The 20,551-nt window shown below is 35.1% G+C and overlaps 2 protein-coding genes across 3 annotated transcripts; both read left to right on the top strand.

Moving 5' to 3' along the window:
• The first annotated feature begins 513 nt into the window (after positions 1–513).
• On the top strand, positions 514–6,097 carry LOC140615528 (olfactory receptor 52E2). 2 transcript variants are annotated; one of them, XM_072795395.1, is made up of 2 exons: positions 514–534; positions 5,186–6,097. In XM_072795395.1, the coding sequence occupies exons 1-2, from the start codon at positions 514–516 to the stop codon at positions 6,095–6,097; spliced, it is 933 nt and encodes a 310-aa protein (XP_072651496.1). The 2 variants fall into 2 exon arrangements, with proteins under 2 accessions (XP_072651496.1, XP_072651495.1); XM_072795394.1 differs by lacking the exon at positions 514–534 and having other exon boundaries at positions 5,162–6,097.
• A 4,522-nt stretch (positions 6,098–10,619) lies between these two features.
• On the top strand, positions 10,620–11,555 carry LOC140615527 (olfactory receptor 52J3-like). Its single transcript, XM_072795393.1, has one exon. The coding sequence runs from the start codon at positions 10,620–10,622 to the stop codon at positions 11,553–11,555; it is 936 nt and encodes a 311-aa protein (XP_072651494.1).
• The last annotated feature ends 8,996 nt before the right edge of the window (positions 11,556–20,551 follow it).

Here is a 20,551-nt window from a genome sequence, read left to right as displayed (position 1 = left end):
AGAAAAATTTGAGTTGCCTGACAATCACATTCTTAGCTGAGGCTGAACAAAGTGATGTTCTGACTTCTTATTTCAGCTATAAACAACTGTTTTTACACTCAGTTTAATGCCAGGTTTTTCTTATTTTTGTGCTTTTTGTTGATTCCACTGTTTAACATGGAGCTCCAGTTTAGTGCTAAAGTGCACTAGAATAAGTAAATACCTTGTTACTTATTTGTGGAGTGCACCAGAATACAATAATATTTTCCTAGTGTTCCTAAGTGCAGGAAGGTCGCACTGTTCTTTATGGAGAAAATAACCATGTTGGATAAACTTCATTCAGGTGTGAGTTGTAGCACTGTTGCTTGTGAGTTCAAAGTTAATGAATCAAAAATATGATATAACCATTCAAAGGAAGGGGAAATTCATCTATCTGTATATGAACTCACTCTGGAAAGTACTAAAGTAACATTGGTAGCATGTGATAGGAATATGGAAAAGATTAAAAAGAGGCTAAATTTATGGATTCATGAGATGACAACTAATAAAAGTGTTGTGCCCAAGATTGTGAATCCCAGAAACCACCAAGGAGCCCACATCGATGCAAGCGCATGAGGGTTTATTTACAAGCTCGAGCTTGGGTCCAAGTGTACCTGACACAGCAGAGCAGGGACTTGGACCCCGAGGTAGGTTCCAGCTTAGTTTTATGGGCTGGTCTAAGGGACCTCCAGAAGGGGGGAGGAATTTCTCAAATTCTGTTTACATTCTGATATGGGACTTTCTTTTTTTTTTTTTTCTTTTTTTTTTTTTTGATATGGGACTTTCAAGGGCATTAAGCTCTGTTCTCATTCTGATATGGGACTTTCTGCCACTGGCATTGAGCTCTGTTCTCATTCTAATTTGGGGCTTCCTGCCACTGGCTTGAGCTCTGTTCTTATTCTAATATGAGGCTTTCTAGGGCGTTAAGCTGTAAACTGTTTTTTCCCTGTAACTGAAGTAATGTAAAATTCAGCTCTTATTCACAGGGGCCTGAGATGGCTGTACTTGTGCTAACCTGAATTTAAGGTGGAATGGCCTTAATTTCCTCGGCCTCCACAAAAAGTATAGTGGACAACATTGTGGCAAAGTCAAAGATATTTACATTTACGTTACCCAGAGTCAGAAAAAAAAAATCAAGCTCTTCTAGGCTAATGCCGACTGGCCAGCACATTTCAAAAGGCAACAAATCATATACAATATTAAACTTAGAGTCTAGGCAGGTTCTGCTAATTAGAAAAGTTTTTAAAATGCTTATTAAGTGTTCCGGAAAAGGATTATGTAGAAAACAAGTTTCAACACTGATGAGACTCCCTTGTACAAAGATGTTGGTGAATGAAACACAAGTGGACTCCAGAGCTTCTGTTTTTTTTTTTTTTTTTTTTTTTTGGTTTTTGATCATGTAAAGGCTGCACAATTAATTATGAACTATGATGAGCTACGATTTACTGTGAACTATAGTTAATTATGAACTGTGATTAACTATGAACTATGATTAATCAAGAACTATGATTAAACTATGATAATAACTATGTATGAAAGGAGCTATCTTTTCACAGAAACACATAAAAAAAGGTTATGTATTGATTGATTGACAAAAATGTTGTGACAAGAGGCTTGGGAAACTTACTCTGGATTTCCTTTAAGAGCAATGGCACCAAATTGTCTAATTCAGTGTTCAAGGTGACTTTATAGAACAAAGCTATTGAAAATAATGAGAACTGACTATGTTTGTATGAATACATATATGTGTCTACACACACATTTACATATACACACACACGCACAAACACGCACGTCTCAGGGCCAGCTTGCCCTTTCTTTCTTCCATGAGAGAACTCATGCGCTGAGGGAATTTCCCTTGGGACAGAACAGTACTAGGTTGGGGAAAAGGGGATGTGGGTAAAGTGAAACTTTTCTTCTTTTCCTTTTCAGTTTGTCTTTTCTTGTATGCCCGGCCAGGGTCCTGTAATCTCTCATCCAAATTCTGGTCCTCTCATAAAGGTCTTTTCATTCATTAATGCTTGTTAAATCTGTGTTTTTGTATTGGGGGGAGTGCTGAGTCTTCCTATTCTGTCATTTTGCTGACCTAAATCTCACTCTTCTGCCTTTATTTCCTTAGAAATCAGGGACCCCTAATGGTTCTCTTTTTGAATCAGAATTAGACACTAGAATCCTCAAAGACCTTATGTTTTTTACAAAATTGGCTCTAGGGGATTTTCTATTGAAAACTGCCCCCCCCCCCCTCCCGGCAAAGAGCAGCATCCTCATAAAGACTGAGCAGTTTGAGATAAAACAGAGACAGGATTGCATCCTGGTCCTCGGCGTGGTGAGTTTCCCATATCCCAGCTCACAGGGCATTCTTACTTCACAGTGACGGCTGAAGGGAATGAAAGGGGGATAGGAAAGGAAGAGAAGAGATGTGGGATAAGTTGGGTGGAAAGATTAAGACTGATGCTTAGAGAAGGAGTAGGATCATGTTAGGAAAAACCATCTAGTCCTGGTGAAAGCATTTGGATTTTAGCCTGATTCCATTCAATGTGCATTTTGGAAAAATCAGTCTGTCTGATATCTAAGGAAGGATAAACAACTAGTATCTTTGGAACATGGCTCAGAGTGTTTTAAGAAATTATCAGTTTAAAACTAACAACGTACTTAAGGTTTTTATTTTTATTACCTCTATTTTATAGATGAAAAGTACTTGTTACTTTCCTTTGATTACAGAGTGAATAAGTTATGAAGCTGGGTTTCGACACAATTGGTCAGACTGAGGAGCTCATACTTTTAGGCACTGTAAAGTACTGTGTTGTGATAAATTCCCAAAATGATCCCATTAAGATGGAGACAAATGTACTGATTTTAAAGATATCGGAAAAGTAGAATCCGTTGTGGACTTTTTAGTTTTTTTAATATATGAAAGGGGAAGAAGATGCTTTTCAGATTTTTTCTTTTTAATTTTTTAAAAAGAATTTAGATATAATTAACATAGAACATTATATTAGTTTCAGGTGTACAATATGATGTATAATTGCTAAATGATCCCCTCAATAAGACTGGTTAGTATCCATCACCATACAAAGTTAATCCGAGTTTCGATCTAGCCAGTTCACTAATTGGTAATAACATAAGACAGACAACTACCAAATCTCATTGTTCTCTCTGTCTCCCAACTATTTCTACTTGGCTACTCATAACACTGCCTCTCTGCTTCACTAGCTACTGAGGCCTCATTGTAAGATATAATTATCTGAGTTAAGAAACACTAATTTATTTCTCTCCACTATTTTATTTTTTAACAAAGAACATATTATCTACCTCTCTATTAACAACAACAAAACAGAAATGGAACTTCTTTTTTTCCTTTAATGATGACCTCTGTACCTAAAAGTAAAGTACTTTTCTTATTTACTGAGAATCTATTATGTATGGGTATGATGAAAAAAGGAAAGCATGGTTTTTATAGCTTTCTGAGACTGCTGCGTACATTCCTGAGCTTCAGAGATGTTCTTGAGGAATACAAAAAAATTAATAAGATAATCTGCCATTGGCACTTTACTGGCATTGATAAATCACAGAAAATTAAGCCCTCATAATTGAATCATACTTTTTATACTTGCGTTGTTCACATCACACCTTTTTAGAGTATTCATTATTCCATCATCTGCCCAGAACACAATAGAAGAAAGATTTTATTCTTATGGTCATTTCACAGTGTCTCCTACAAATAAGATCTATTGTTTTTTGCTTCCTTTCTTTTCAAATGTCTACCATTTCTTTCTAGAGTTCCAGCTTTCTTTACCCATAGTGTACTATGCCTTCTATTACTCATTTATCATGGGCATGGCACTCTTGGCTTTGCTTTCCATATAACCATGTCTGGTAAATACCCTGATTGTCTTACTGAAACTGTGATCATCCTTAGTACTGCTCCTCTGGAATCCTCCAATGATACAAAATGATAAAAAGACACTTTTCACTACAAAACAATTAAATGTAATGAATGATCAAATGCTTTGAAAATACCCTAACAATTGCAATAAATAAGGTATATGAAAATATGTAAGAACCGTTTGAGTAACTTTGAAAATGATCCATTCAGCTCACTCAGAATATGCCATCTAGTCTTTTCTTCAAGATATTTGTCATGTATCTTAAACTATTAAAATTTATAATGAAGACACTGATATCTCTTATTCCAATGCATATGAGTTTAAAAAGAGATTGTGTAACTGTGAGTGGACAAAGGAAACCTGTGTGTCTGACATGACTGAGGCATGACTTTTCCTTACTATCCATTCTCTTTCCATTTTGATTAAATTGTTTCTTCTCTACTCTCTGCACTTCTGTAACTATAAGCACTTCAAGCATTTGACAATTGTTTTGAACTATTTTAGGTTCAGATACATATATAAAAATATGGTAACCATGTTTCTCTACATATGTTTATAAAGCTTAGAGCTGATAATGGCACAGGTTTGGCAACTTGGAAATAGGCAATACCTTAATGAATGGCAATTACTGCTGTTTTAACCACAATTACTTCTTATTTTGTAATAATAATGAATGAATATTAACAAATGGATTGATTTTAATCCCATCGACTTGTTTTTAATAGTTTAGACTACATTTTAATGATTCTGTGTTAGTTAACCACCTTATAAAGTCACACCTATATGTTACCATATAACCAAATGGAACTAATAGAAATAACTATTTACAGATACTGGCATATCCCCATATATATGCCAAAAATGGAAAGTAAATTATATTGATGATGATAGAAGGTAATTAATGAAATAGGTATTAAGGCAAAATCTTAGCATGTTACCAGTGGTGAGACCACTATAAATTAAAGAAAAGAAAGGTGCTAACAAAGATGAATATATTATGTAAAATGTTTTATTGCAATCCACTGCGTACTTCTTCCAAGGGCTTCTTGCTGAGAATTCACTTCTTCATATTGCTCTATATGGATTTCTACTTGTGTATTTCTGATTGTGTGAATTAACTGACGAAGAGAATGTATACAATTGTATGATGTTTTTGTTTTTCTCTAGGTTTAAAACGTTGCAGAGTTTTACCCAGTGTCCTGCAGATTGGTGAACACACATCTGTAAGAATATGGACATTTGCATTACCAAGCAGGATGCCCCTTCCCAATGACACCCAGTTTCATCCCTCTTCATTCTTGTTGCTGGGTATCCCAGGACTGGAAACAGTCCACATGTGGATTGGCTTTCCCTTTTGTGCTGTGTACATGATTGCACTTCTAGGAAACCTCACTATTCTGTTTGTCATCCAGGCTGAGAGCAGCCTACACCAACCAATGTTCTACTTCCTAGCCATGTTGGCTACTATTGATTTGGGTCTGTCCACAACTACCATCCCCAAGATGCTTGGAATCTTCTGGTTTAGTCTCAGGGAGATACTCTTTGATGCTTGTCTCACTCAGATGTTTTTTATCCACAACTTCACTGGTATGGAGTCAGCTGTCCTGTTGGCAATGGCTTATGACCGCTACGTGGCCATCTGCAACCCACTTCGATATAGCACCATCCTCACCAACAGGGTTGTTTCTGTGATTGGTGTTGGTGTGTTAGTGAGGGCATTTATTTCTGTGATTCCATTTGTGTTTCTGATTTTGCGATTGCCCTTCTGTGGGAATCGTGTCATTGCCCATACCTATTGTGAACATATGGGTCTTGCTCGTCTCTCTTGTGCCAGCATCAAGATCAATATTATTTATGGCTTATGTGCAATTTGTAATCTAGTATTTGACATCATAGGCATTGTCCTTTCTTATGTTCAGATACTGCGAGCTGTTTTCCGTCTTCCTTCTCGTGAAGCCCGACTCAAATCCCTCAGCACATGCGGTTCTCATGTTTGTGTAATTCTTGCCTTCTATACACCAGCCCTCTTTTCCTTTATGACACATCGCTTTGGCCGAAATGTTCCCCGCTATATCCACATACTCCTGGCCAATCTCTATGTCATAGTGCCACCAATGCTCAACCCTGTCATATATGGAGTCAGGACCAAGCAGATCTATGACCGGGTGAAGAAAATATTATTGCAAAGATAAAGGATTAAAAAGGAATAACACCTAATGTATATGAGATGGAACTTCTGAGCAGAGATACTTGCCTTGTTATACTAAGTAATTTTAAGTGTGCTTGACAGAAATGTTTAATACTCATTTCATTCCTTCTTATTTTTTCTTGTTTTTAAAATATATTTTTAAAGATGTTATCTACTTATTGTGAGAAGAGTGAGAGAGCACAGCAGGGGGAGGGGCAGAGGGAGAGAGAGAATCTCAACTAGACTCCACACCCAGCACAGAACCCAATGTGGGGCTTAATCTCACCACCCTGAAATCATGACCTGAGCCTAAATCAAGAGTTGGATGCTCAACCGACTGAACCACCCAGGAACCCCTTATATTTATCTTTTAATCCATGCGTATAGAATGCTTGGTTTTTTGTTTTGTTTTTGTTTTTTGTTTTTTTGTTCCTGTTTCTTGTCCCCAAAATTCCACATAAAAACAATCAAGTGTAAAAATCTTAAGAGCACAACTTGACGTGTCTGGTTTTATCTTTACAAGATTTCTGTTAGAAAAAAAAAAAAAAAAGATTTCTGTTAGATTAATCCATTTTGCATATAACAATAGTTCAGTTGTGTTTCTTTTTTTCCATTTGTTTGCTTCTTATTGTTTTATTTATGTGTTGTTTTATTTCTTCATAGATAGTATTTTCTTTAATGAATAAACCCAATAATGTAGTCTACTATTGTTGAATAATTTGACTTGTTTGATTTTTTTCACTATTCTGAATACACTCCTATGAATATTTTTGTATATGTATTTTGGTGAACACAATCATTTATTTGCTTTGAACATTTACCTAGTAGTAATTGCTGGTACATAGGGAATATTTAGAATACATAGACACTTCCATTTTCCAAAGTGGTCCATAGAAGCTCCTTATTATGAAGAATACTTAGAATTAGCAGTCTTAATTTCGGCCATACTGGAGAGGTTGCAGGGTGTCACACTGTACTTTGAATTCACATTTTTCTGATAAGTAAAAGTGATGAAAAAATTTTCTTTTTTTAAATTTTTTAATAATTTGGAATTATTAAATTTATTTTTTATTGGTGTTCAATTTACCAACATACAGAATAACACCAAATGCTCATCCCGTCAAGTGCCCCCCCTCAGTGCCCATCACCCATTCACCCCCACCCCTCTGCCCTCCTCCCCTTCCACCACCCCTAGTTCATTTCCCAGAGTTAGGAGTCTTTATGTTCTGTCTCCCTTTCTGATATTTCCTACCCATTTCTTCTCCCTTCCCTTATATTCCCTTTCACTATTATTTATATTCCCCAAATGAATGAGAACATACAATGTTTGTCCTTCTCCGATTGACTTACTTCACTCAGCATAATACCCTCCAGTTCCATCCACGTTGAAGCAAATAGTAGGTATTTCTCATTTCTAATGGCTGAGTAATATTCCATTGTATACATAAACCACATCTTCTTTATCCATTGATCTTTCGATGGACACCGAGGCTCCTTCCACCATTTGGCTATTGTGGACATTGCTGCTATAAACATCGGGGTGCAGGTGTCCCGGCGTTTAATTGCATCTGAATCTTTGGGGTAAATCCTTATTTTCATTTTCCTTTAAAGTGCCAGAATAAGTTTTTGCTCTTATAATTTTATATTCAGTTGTCATTTCTCTGTAGACTTATAGTAATTCCAATACACTATTTTAATGTGTTATTAATATAAGGGCTTAATATATATATATATATATATATATATATATATATATATATATATATAATAGGTATATCATCTCCAAGTCAATGATTTTCCTACTGCATCACCATTCTAATAGAAACTTTGGTAAGTGGTGTTTTTATATTTTTCTATGACTAAGTAATGTCATTTCACTTTTATCTTTTATTCATTATGTTGAAAAATACATTTTGACTTGTATCTTGTAATATTAGGGTAACATCTATCCTTTCTTTGGCTTCCACATATTTTGTCTTTTCAAATACATTTTATGTTATTTTATTTTTCTGTTAAATTAATTTATTGACTTTTAGTTAAAGCCAGTAAGACCAGCACTACAAAGAAAAGAAACAAGAAATTTTGTCTTATTTGATAACTATGATATATTAATAAATTATAGAGACTGCTAAGAAATGGGTGTGGGGAGGGGAGATAAATGTATTGTTCATTAATGTTCTAAATCTGCATTTCTATAATAGCTAATAAAAATCAGGTTGCAAAATTTACACAGTAGGAGATTCTTTTTTTTTTTTTTTTTTCAGTAGGAGATTCTATTCATTACATCTTTCTCTCTCTTTTTTTAAGCTTTTATTTATTTACTTGAGAGGGAAAGAGAGGGCAAGCCAGAGAGAGAGCATAAACAACGAGTGGGGGGAGAGACAGGGGGAGAGGGAGAGGCCGACTCCCTGGAATGTAGGGACCCCAACTCGGGTCTAGGTCCCAGGACCCCAGGATCATGACCTGAGCCAGTCAAACTTTAACCGACCGAGCCATCCAGGAACCCCCATTTCATATTTCATATGAATACATTTGGTAGCATTAGTTTTGTGTCTCTGACTTCTTGTCTATTGACAAGATGTGTTAGGTGGAGAGGAATGAGGGAGATGTCTGCATCAGTCCCTTTATCCCAGGTGCAGAGAATGAGATCTTCCTCAGGAGACTTTCAGGTGATTAGTTCTGATTCATGCAGGGAATTTGAGTTGGGTTTGTTTTCAGGCCACCAAGGACCCTAAATATGGGTAGTATAAAGCCTTATTCCCCTTAGTAGATATACCAGAGCTCTCTAGCTCTAGTCCTGCTGGAGGTGAGTTTCTTATTAAATGCCTGATGGAAATGAATAATGATCAGAGTCTTGTCTAATAGTTAAGGAACAGGCTACCACTGAATTTATTAAGCTGATATATTGTATCTCATTACTGTAGAAAGATTACCAGATTGAAAGAGGTCCTTACTAGATTATACTGAGACAACTTAAATTTTTAAAATAACCCTCTGTAGAAAGAACTTGAATTTGTGCTATAAATGAGCTCAATTCTCAGTGATAATTGTGCATTAGGGTATGATCTTTCATAATAATAATTTAAAAATATGCTCATCAGAGGCCCAGAGTTAAGTGTAGGTTTATAAAATTGATTACGAAGAGGGAAGCAGAGAAAAAAGCAGCCTGCAGATGAACAACAACATTATGTACAGTCTTGCAGGACTTAAAACTAGCTGGAGAGCCTCTATTTTTAAAATGTCATTAATAACATATTTCTTCAAATTTGGTCTTTGTCACTTTTCTCAGGAGTCAATTAGAGCTGAGATGATCTTCCTCCCTATCTTCCTTCTGTTTTTCTTTCCTTTTTACTTCTTTTTTTACTCCCTCTAGCCCTATAGTTCTTTATCCTTTCCTTCTTTTTTCTATAGTACTATCTTATCTCTGCTTGGTTTTTTTTCCTAAAGAAAGAAAGAAGGAAAGAAAGAAAGAGAGAAAGAAAGAAGGAAGTAAGGCAAGGAAGGAAAGAAAGGAAGGGAGGGAAGGAAGGAGAGAGGGAAGAAGAAATCATAACTACAGTGTAGTGAATCAGGAGCACGGGTTTCTTAAGCCTGGTGTTGACCACCATCATTGTCATTGGAAACAAATCTTTACTTCTCTCAAAGCTTCTCCTTTGAATACACCTTTTCACTATTCTTCAACCAAACCTCTCCCTCACACACATACAAGGGTGGGGAGAATTGTTGGGTATCTTGAGGAATTTTTGAGAATTTGGCAACTGACAGAAACTGGGATTCTTTATTAAATTAATTCCCACGAGAACAGTAGAGGAAAGGGATGCATTTCTCTCTTGGAGGTGATTTCCATCTGCATTGCCCTCCTATCTTTGTGTGGCTCTTTTCATATCTGAGGTACAGTACAATGTGTCTATTCATCTTTGTGCAACTTTACTATATCTGAGATATAGCCCAGAATGTCTATGGGAGCATATGAGTAAATATGGAGGGATGCATTAATGAAGCACAGTTCTTCATTTTGGATTAATAACTGATGCTGTTCAAACTGGTTTAAGAAGTCCTGCTGTTTTTTCTATCATTCTATAGGTCTAGATACACTTATATTCTTATTATGTTGTCATATTCTGTGTGCAAGTGTTTTTTTCAGTTGTTCTGTGGTTTTGTGTTGATGTGTTTAGGTAAAGTGTATTTTGTTTCCAAAGAAGATTGATTTCTCAGTGTAAATATAAGCCCTTTTATGTTTTTAAAATTCATTCCAGGTTTTATATGGAGTTTCAGCAAATCGATATAAGATATTATCGTCCAAAATTTGAGAGGGATACCTTTCATAAAGTTAATATTCCTTCCATTTGAAGGGGGCTCAGTCTTTGCCTACATATTACTCTGAACTCAAGTTTTAGTATTAGATTTTATAATAATAAAACTACAGATAAAAATTAACTCTACTGGAAAGTTTTGAGATATGCATTTATAGCTCTTATTTTTCCTTCTAGAGATAGTCAACCGTTTCTCTTCTCATCAGTGGCAAGATGTTCCACACAAATACTTCCACTTTCCACCCAGAAACCTTTTATCTTATAGGCATTCCAGGACTTGAGGGTTCCCATGGCTGGATCTCCCTGCCTTTTTGCTCCATTTACTTAATGGCTCTGTTGGGCAATGCTACAATTTTGCTGATCATCTGGTCTGATCGTGCTCTGCGGGATCCTATGTTCTACTTTCTGGCCATCTTATCAGCCATAGATTTGGCCCTTTCCACATCCTCAGTGCCCCGAATGTTGGGTATCTTCTGGTTTGATGCACATGAAATTGGTTTTGGAACATGTGTGGCTCAGATGTTCCTGATACACACTTTTACAGGAATGGAGTCTGCCGTTCTGCTGGCTATGGCTTTTGACCGCTATGTGGCTATCTGTGTACCACTCCTCTACACAACCATCCTGACACCCCGAGTGCTAGCAGGCATTGGGGTGGGTATTATAATGCGCCCTGTCCTGCTCATGTTGCCCATTCTCTACCTAACCCATCGTCTGCCCTTCTGTGAGACACGAATTATTGCCCATTCCTACTGTGAGCACATGGGCATTGCCAAGTTGGCCTGTGCCAACATTAGAGTTAATGCCATTTATGGACTCTTTGTGGCCTCTTTTCTTATTTTGGATGTGGCGCTAGTTGGAATCTCTTATGCCTACATCCTTCGAGCAGTTTTCCGCCTCCCATCTCAAGATGCTCGTCACAAAGCTTTGAGCACATGTGGGTCACATGTTGGGGTCATGTGTGTTTTCTATACACCTTCTCTCTTCTCCTTCCTCACCCACCGATTTGGCAAAAAAATTCCCCGTTATGTCCACATCCTGGTTGCCAATCTCTATGTGGTCTTCCCACCTGCCCTCAATCCTATTATCTATGGTGTGAGGACAAAGCAGATTCGTGAGCGTGTAATCCATACTTTCACCTCAAAGTAGAGTCTCTTATTTTCTTAGTTCTTGAGGGTATGGATGTAGCTGAAAGAAGTTAATTTTGACCCTAATGCTAGGTTGATTATCTTTTTAAATGTTCCTCATATCAAGAGATCTTACAACTACTAAAGGTACAAACTCTGGAGAATGATTTATGTTTTTAAATCTTAATGTTTCCTCTCTGTATTGGTGTTGAGTGCTTATTCTTCTGAATATAGGGTTCCATTACAGTAGGGGAAACATCCCACTGAGAGCCCTTTCCCTTTTAAACATGGAGATTTTGTGAGTCTCAATTTCTCTGTGTTTGAAAATAGGATAATATTCCAGCTAGCACAATTAGTTTATGTCAATTGTCTTGCTTTCTCTGAAAGAAAGAACTAAATTTGAATGTAAAATTAGAAAGATCTTCATAGATTTCTCAGTTAAAAATTTAAACGTGTCTGATTTAACTGAAGACAATACTGGGATATATAGTGCAGTTAAAAAAAAAAAGTCTCCAGTTTTTACCTTTCATTTTAGCAACCTTTTTTTTTTTTATTATTCATAAAACCTGTAGGCACTATGTGCCACCACCTCCTTTTCAGGAGAAGCATGAAGTTAACATACCTGAAAATAATACTTGTGTTAAAGAATGAAAATCTTATTTTTAAGAGAAGCTTGAATGTATGGAATTCTAACAGTGGTTTTGAGTCATGATTAATCAGATTGTTTCCTTGGGAGAGTGTGTGGTATGTTGTAAAGTGTGTATGTATGTGTTTATGTGTGCGGTAAGTGTATTTAGGCAACCTTTTATCTATAGCATCAGTTCTGCCTTTCCAAAGCCCTCTTTCTTTGTAGACTGCAACATATATGCATCCTTTGGAAGTTGATGCTTTGCAAAGTAGATGAATCTCACAAGTTGAGGTGGAAAATAAGTTTTCAAAGTACCCTACGTTTTCAAGAATTTGCTAGTTATTCTTACAAGCATTTTGTGTAATCTTATAGGGACATATTTCCTCCATGACTCCTGGGCATCAAAGATCTTTTTATTATTCTTCCTGAATTTGTTGTCAGCAGAAACTGCTGGGCACATAAAAAAAAAATCATGAAATAGAACACAAAAGTGACAGCTCAGGACGCCAGGAACTAATTTCCTGATGGCATGTTCACCATCTGATGGTACAAAAATGACAGTACAACTCTGCAAAGTGACTGAACCAGAACATGTATCTTCAGGGTTTGGAAGTCTGGAAGATTCTTTCAGTAAGGGGCATGGACTAGAGATTTCAGTAAACACTTTCTGAAAGGAGTTAATGGAAAGTGACACAAGGGATATCTAAATATGATATTTAGAACCTGAAGAGTTTATTTCCTGTGAGCACTTTGAGCACATTAAATGCTCTTTTCTCTCAGAGACAGAAAGATGTACATTCTGAGCTTTTGTCAAAAGAATATCAACAGCATTCTTTCCAGTGTTTTCCCTAATTCGGATGTTGTGTCTTACTTTAAGGACACCTCAAATTTAATAATATTTAATAATAAAATACACAAAATAAAGATTGATATTTTTATATTTATAAATTATTTATTTTTATAAGTTGATTTTAAATCTCCATCCAATATGGAACCCCCTACCTCCAAAGTCACACAGGATTAACAGCAGGTGTTATCAAAAAAACTAAATTCAGCATTTTACCTTTTAAGGGAAAGTTCCTACATATTTCCATTTGTTCTGATTGATAAGATTCTCATATGCTAATCTGTAAGTAATGATGTTCTCTATTAAAATGTTAATGGCTACCTTATATTCATGTTCTAAGCATGTTTTTTATAGTGATAATGTTCATTGTCTCCAACCATCTCCTAACTTTTTTTTTTAATGTAAATTCTATGCACTACAACTAAAAGCTAAGCAGGGTTTAGCAGCAAGAGCATTGAAAATATCTTTAAGTCATACATATAGGGTCAGCACCTCTAACCGCTGTGTTGTTGGATTCTTGATCCCAAACAACACAAGAATTGGAGCACTCTCCTCCCACCCCCACACAGTCAAAAATCCACTTACAACTTTTGACACCCCCCAAACTTAACTACTAATAGCCTACTGTTGACTTGAAGTTTAACTGATAATATAAACTGTCAAATAATACATATTTTGTAAGTTATATGTATTATATACTGTATTCTTATAATAAAGAACTTATCATAGTACTGCACTGTATTTAAGTGGATCCACACAGTTTAAACTCATGTTGTTCAATGGTCAACTGAATATTTATAAATGATATAAAGCCCACAGAAGAAAATTTATAGTTCTGAATACTAAATATATTTATTTAAAAATTGTATCACTAAATAATAATCTTAAAAAAATAAGGTTCTGAGGGTTTCACTGATGAATTCTACCAAACATTAAGGAAAGAAATGATGTCAATTCTCTAAAATCACTTCCAGATCACAGAAGCACAAAAAATACTCAGTAATTTTATGAAGCTGGACACACCTGAACACCAGAGTCAGTTAAGATGTCCAAAAAACAAAACAAAACAAAACAAAAAACCCCCAAACATATATATATAGGCCATGTCTCAAAATTACATCTCATGAACAGATGCAAAAATCCTCAATGAAATATTAGTAAATTAAAACTAACAATTTACAGAATAACTATACAACATTGACTAAATGGTATTTATTCTTGGTATATAAGACTGACTCCATGTTTAAAAAACAAACAATGTAACCTAGAACATCAACCTAAAGAAGAAAAATCATATTAATCATATCAATAGTTGAAGAAAAATATTTTTAAAAAAAAAATGACAAAAAAACATTTATAACAACACACGGTAACAAGGAATAAAGAACTTCCTCAATTTGATTTAAAAAATAAAACATGTAACTTTAAAAAATAATACCCAATTAAAAATTGAGCTAAAAATTTGTCCAGACACCTCCTAAAGACAATATACAGACTGAAAAGAAAGACATGAAAAAATGCTCAGTATATTTTTCCATCAAGGAATTACAAATTAAAAAATGAAATATGATTCCACTTCACACGTCTAAAAATGGTTAAAGTTAAAAATAAATAAATAAAGCAATACCATAGGTAGGTGAGCAAGCAAAGAAAATAATAGAAATTTTCATTCATTTTTGGTGGAAATGCAAAATGGCAGTCATTTTAGAAAAAAATTTGGAAGTTTCTTACAAAGCTAAATACAGTCTTACCATATGATCCAATAGTTACATTCTAAAGAATTTACCCAGTGGGTTTCTAAACTATGTCCATGCATAAACCTGCACATGGATACTTACAGCAACTTTATTCATAAAGAACTGGAAGCAACCAAAATGACCTCAATAGGTAAATGAATATCCAAACTATGGTATATACAGTATAACTAAAACAATGGATATATCCAGCATTAATAAGAAATAAGATGCTGAGCCATGAAAAGACACAGATAAATCTTAAATGCATATTCTGAAGTCAATGAAACCAATCTGACAGGGCTTCACACTATGAAGAATCACATTGTGATTCTAGTGAAATTACATTCGAGGAAAAGCAAAATTATACAGACTGCAAAAATATCCAGGGTTGCCAGGAGAAGAAGGACCAAGGAGATGTTGAATATGTGAAGCACATGGAAATTTTTAGGTTGGTGAAACTATTCTATATGATACTGTAATTGTGGATGTTTGATAATACATTTGGCAAAACCCTTAGAATTATAATCCCAAAAGATGATCTTAATGTCTGCAAATTTTAAAAAATCATCGAGAAGTTCAGGGAATTCCATGATGAAATACTCAGTATGAGAAATACTATGCATTCAAAATGTAGGGAAAAAAAAAACCTCACTAAAGTGGATGAAGAAAACGTGTTAACCTAAGTAACTCTGGAAATGAGTGGAGTAGGCAAAAAGAACTACACATAAAGCACTGTACTCTACTGGATAATTTTTTTTCCCAAGGAGTTATAGGTTAACAATTCTACTGCATCTACATACGCATATTGAATAATTTTTTAAATGTATGGCATGTAGTGAGGACTATGTTTCTCATTTTTGTAGTTTATGAGTTTATAGAGAAACATGAAAGGATATTAGAATAATTCATGTAACAGATTAGAGACATCACTATGTTTAGTTCTAGGTAGATGACAGATGATAGAAAGATGATAGATAAATAGATGTTATGTGTTCACAGATACGTGTATATGCAAACAGGTTGGCATACACATATGTATTTCACTGCCAGCTGAGATGGTCTAAACCAATGACATCCCAGGAGCAAATACATCCAACACCCCAAACTTTGTTTCTAATACTATTATCCAATTAAAAGTATCAGTAATCCTTGGAGAAATACCACATTCTAAGATTTTCTAAGATTGGACAGGTGATGTATGGATATGACTGTAGCATCCTATGGTCTCGGTAAATAAGGAAGTGACCCTCCCCTACCAAAAAAGAACACACATTTATGGGTATAAATCAAAGGGACACAGGAGCTAACTGAAAGAGCTCCCAATAGCCAAAGCTGATCAATGTGACAAAATAAAGTAGAACTGGATTACGACATAAAGTACAAAATAAATATTTGAGGCCATACTGATAAAAATAAATGAGCGAATATATAAACAAAAGGTGGAATAGATTATCTCTCATGCAAAAAAAAAAAAATCCAAGCAATATATGAGGATGCCTCATGTTCAAGAGGTGGAGCATAACTATTCCCTGTTTAATTTGTGGCATACACTTTGTAACTTACTTCTAAAGAGAAAACTTGGAAATGGAAGAGAAAGAGAATCTGACAAACATGACCTCAGCAAGGTGATGAAGCTCAATATCAACAGTGATAAACCGTGTTGATAGTATGTATCCTTGACGTGGTTTAACATAAATAGTATTTTACTTCATTGATCTTCCCCAGTCACATAACTCTGGTCTAATCATGGGGGAAATAATCAGCCTAATTTCAATTTAGGGATATTTTACAAAAACCTGACGAGTACTTCTTTATAAAAAAGAGGGGTGCCTAGGTGGCTCAGTGGTTGAGCATTTGCCTTTGGCTCAGGTCTTGATCCCAGGGTCTTGGGACTGGGTCCTCTCCTGATCCCAGGGAGTCTCGCATCAGGCTCCTTGCAGGGAGTCTGCTCTCTGCCTATGTCTCTGCCTCTTTCTGTCTTTCATAAATAAATAAAATCTTAAAAAGAAGAAAGGAATTTATGTACTTGAGCACGAGTGTGCACATGCATATGCGCATGGGTCCCAGCGATAGGAAGGGCAGTGGGAAAGAATCTTCAAGCAGGGGTCCAGGCTAAGCTGGGAAGCCCACCACCTATGGGATCATGAACCCGAATGGAAACCAAAAGTCAGAGGCTCAATTGCTGAGCCACCCAGGCACCTCCAAAACCTTACTAGTTCTTCTAAAAATTGTGAAGCCGTCAAAACTAAGAAAAGCTGGAGTAACTGTCACAGTCAAGAGAAACTAAGAGACCTACTAGATAAAACTAGTAAATGTAATTTGGTGTCCTGGGTGGGATCCCATTAGAGAAGAACATAAAGTATGACTATAGAAATCTGAATATGAATGTTAATAAAATATGAACTGTAGTTAATATTGTTTTATCAATTATAATAAATGTTACTAGTAGGGGAAATTATGTATGTGTTTATATGAAAGCTCTTTGTCCTATATTTTCATTTTTCTGTAATCTACAAGTGTTATAAATACACTTTTTAAAAAGCAGATAGAAAATCAGTTATCCAGAAATTATCTTATATACCTAGGAGACAGAAACAGGGTATGTTCTATGAAGTATCCACAATTTTAATATACTGGTGAAAGTATCAAAGAAAATAACTGACAAAAGAATAAACAAAAAAAGTGAATACACTGAATAGAGAATTCTAGAAACTCAGAGATTTAATTGTCACATGACAGTGCTGACATTGCAGATCCCAGTATCACTTTCCAAAATTCAGGAATTACATAACTTTCCTGACAAGCCTCTGCGCCTCCAACCAAAAACCTGAGCTTTTGAGGTAGGTTAAATTTAGGGGCTTGAAAGGGAAAAGATTGTTAGGAAGCCCAATTGACCAGTTTGGATGCACAACTAAACCAAGAAATACTACAGAGATTTTACTCAGTAATAATGCTGTTGTTCTAAAGCTATTTGTTTTACTCATATGTTTTGTACTTTATTGGAAATAAATCTTGGAAGGAAGATGATATCATATTTATTAACTTCCCTAAAACCCCAAAAGTGACTCTAGGACACATCTCTATGGCAACTCCATCAGTATGAATTTCCACAAAATATCCTAACCTGGGAATACTGAGTATTAGTTAAGTAGTTTAGATTATTATCAACAAACCATTACAAATTATGTACTATATATCAGGAAATGCTTTAAGTGTTATACAAGTATTAACTTTTTAAATTCTTCACAATAATGTTTTGTACTAGGTATTATCCTGCTCATTATAGAGATGGAAATGGAGACAAAGAGTTTAAATTTCTTTCCCAAACTCATATGTCCATTAAGTAGGGAAGATGGGATTCTAACTCACATAGTCTGCCTCAAAGTCCATCCATTGAACCAATTTTCAATATCTCACACTTCTTCCCCTAGATCTCCTTTTACCAGTATATTAACTCTGTCATATTTTACTATTAATAAGAACCAAGAAGCAGAGATTTGTGCTCAAAACAACTGGTCTTTGATTTATTATATTTTCTCTCCCATCATAGTTCTAATGAATACTCCATAGAATGACGGATACTAGCTGGACTTCAATTTTTTCATGATAGTATTTAAGGTTGAATTGTGTTTAGGATGGGAATGAAAGTGAGGAGGTAGGTAAGTTTTGGAGAAATTGATGAGATAACAGTAATGTAAACAATATGGTAATGAAAAAAAGAGCCAGAATGACTTGCCAATCCCTTACATAAAATCACCCCAGATTTTCTGTGACCTGGACTTGTACATGGAGCCCATGAGAGGAATCTAGAACTAGAGGAATCTTGAGGAGAAAGAATGGGATGTAAGCCCTCCTTATAGCCTCCCATGCCTAGAGATAAGCCAATTTATCACAAGTTATCCCAAGCTTGGGAAATAGCATCCAGAATCAGGACTTTTTTTTCTTTTCTTTCTTTCTTTTCTTTCTTTCTTTCTTTCTTTTCTTTCTTTCTTTCTTTCTTTCTTTCTTTCTTTCTTTCTTTCTTCTTTCTTTCTTTCTTTCTTTCTTTCTTCTTTCTTTCTCTTTCTTTCTTTCTTTTTCTTTCTCTTTCTTTCTTTCTTTCTTTTGCTTTTTCTTTCTTCTTTCTTTCTTTCTTTCTTTCTTTCTTTCTTTCTTTCTTTCTTTCTTCTTTCCTCTTTATCTCTTTTTTCTCTTTCTTTCTTTCTCTTTCTTTCTTTCTTTCTTTCTTTTTCTTCTTTCTCTTTTTCCCTTCCTTCCTTCCTTCCTTCCTTCCTTCCTTCCTTCCTTCCTCCTTCCTTCCTTCCTTTCCTTCCTTCCTTTCTTTCATTACCAATGATGCTTTGCTTCATATTTATGAAGCATGTAGCTCAGTGCCTCTAGACAACTCTGTTTTCTTCAGAGACACTCCATTTTAAGGTCAGTGTTTATAGTATAAGTCTTCCATTTCAGTCAGAGCAGATGGAAATGGAAACATTCTGGGGCAGGTGGGTGAACTAGCTCATCAAGAAAGTTAGAAGCTATGCTGATGAATTTGGCCTTGGGTTCAAGAAGGATCCACTAAGACAGGAACATTTTTTGTTTTCAAACAAAGTAGCAAAAAGAAGCCATTTTATTGTGGTCATTTCATTGAGATGTAGATTGAAGAGATAAAACAGATTTCGGAAATGGAGAAAAAAAGGAAAGCTCACTGAATATAGAACGTATCAATGAGCCCAGAGTGTAACAAGATAATAATTTATGCAAACTCAGGTTTGTACTATGATGAAGACTTTATAAATCTCATTCTTAAATATTTGGATAAATGGTATGTGCCTGTGTGTGAATGCTTATGCAAATACCTTTTTGACTTGCTTTCTGTGTTCTTTCTTAAGTCTTTGTCATTCAATTTACTTTTTCCTTTGCTTCCTATGGTTGTACCTTTACCTTCAATCTTGTCTCTCTTGCCTTCTCTTAGCTGTCACCATTTTATATCTATCTTGCTGAACTTTACCCAACTTTGTATACCCCTCTGTTCTCCATTCAGTTCTCAAGATAAATATTTCACAATTCATGCCTTCATATAACTGGCAGAAAAAAATACCAGATCTAGAATCCTTATATTTTCAAAGCTATTACAAAAAACAAAACAAAACAAAAAAACAAAAACAAACAAAAACAAAAACAAAAAAACAGTTTTTTTAAAGGCTTGACTCATCATTTACAAAACCAATTCCAAAATTTTCCAAACATATCTAAATCCATATATACCAGGATCATTAAGCAATAGTCTGTCTAAATTTCATTTCTATAAGCTGCTTTAAAATTTTTCCTTATTGAAAGGTAACAATATGACAATATACACCAAGTACAAAGACTCAAATAATCTAGCAATTATATTATTAAAATTTCCTAATTTATGTTGGCTTCCTAATATGTTATCATATTTGTTTATAATTCATGAATTAAATTTGCAAGATATGTATCATTTCATTACAATATGTGGAGACTATATTTTTTAAAGAAATAGGGCTACAGAATATTGATAGCTTGAAAGAAACAGAGCTATGATTTAAACAAAATTTTTTAGCTCCAAATCCTGAACTTTTTCCATTATTACATATCATAATCATAAAGTCAGTTTTGGTTACGTGGGCCCAAACTGCAATCCCATAAAGCCCTTTCTATATTTCTGACTCCAAATTATTGCCCTTGAGTATGTATCATTGCTACCAATCACTGTCTTTTCTATGTAAATTTATTATTTTTTCTCCTTGTCACCAAAACGGTCATAATCCAGTTAACTGAAAAAGATCTGACCACCTAACTTA

The sequence above is a fragment of the Canis lupus genome, chromosome 23 (assembly GCF_048164855.1).
Source record: "Canis lupus baileyi chromosome 23, mCanLup2.hap1, whole genome shotgun sequence".
NCBI lineage: Eukaryota > Metazoa > Chordata > Mammalia > Carnivora > Canidae > Canis > Canis lupus.
Note: the sequence above shows the minus strand (reverse complement) of the source record. Positions and strands in the feature narration are given on the sequence as shown.

Coding starts and splice junctions, on each gene's coding strand:
- LOC140615527 (XM_072795393.1), top strand. CDS start 10,620: ATGTTCCACACAAATACTTCCACTTTCCACCCAGAAACCTTTTATCTT.
- LOC140615528 (XM_072795394.1), top strand. CDS start 5,162: ATGCCCCTTCCCAATGACACCCAGTTTCATCCCTCTTCATTCTTGTTG.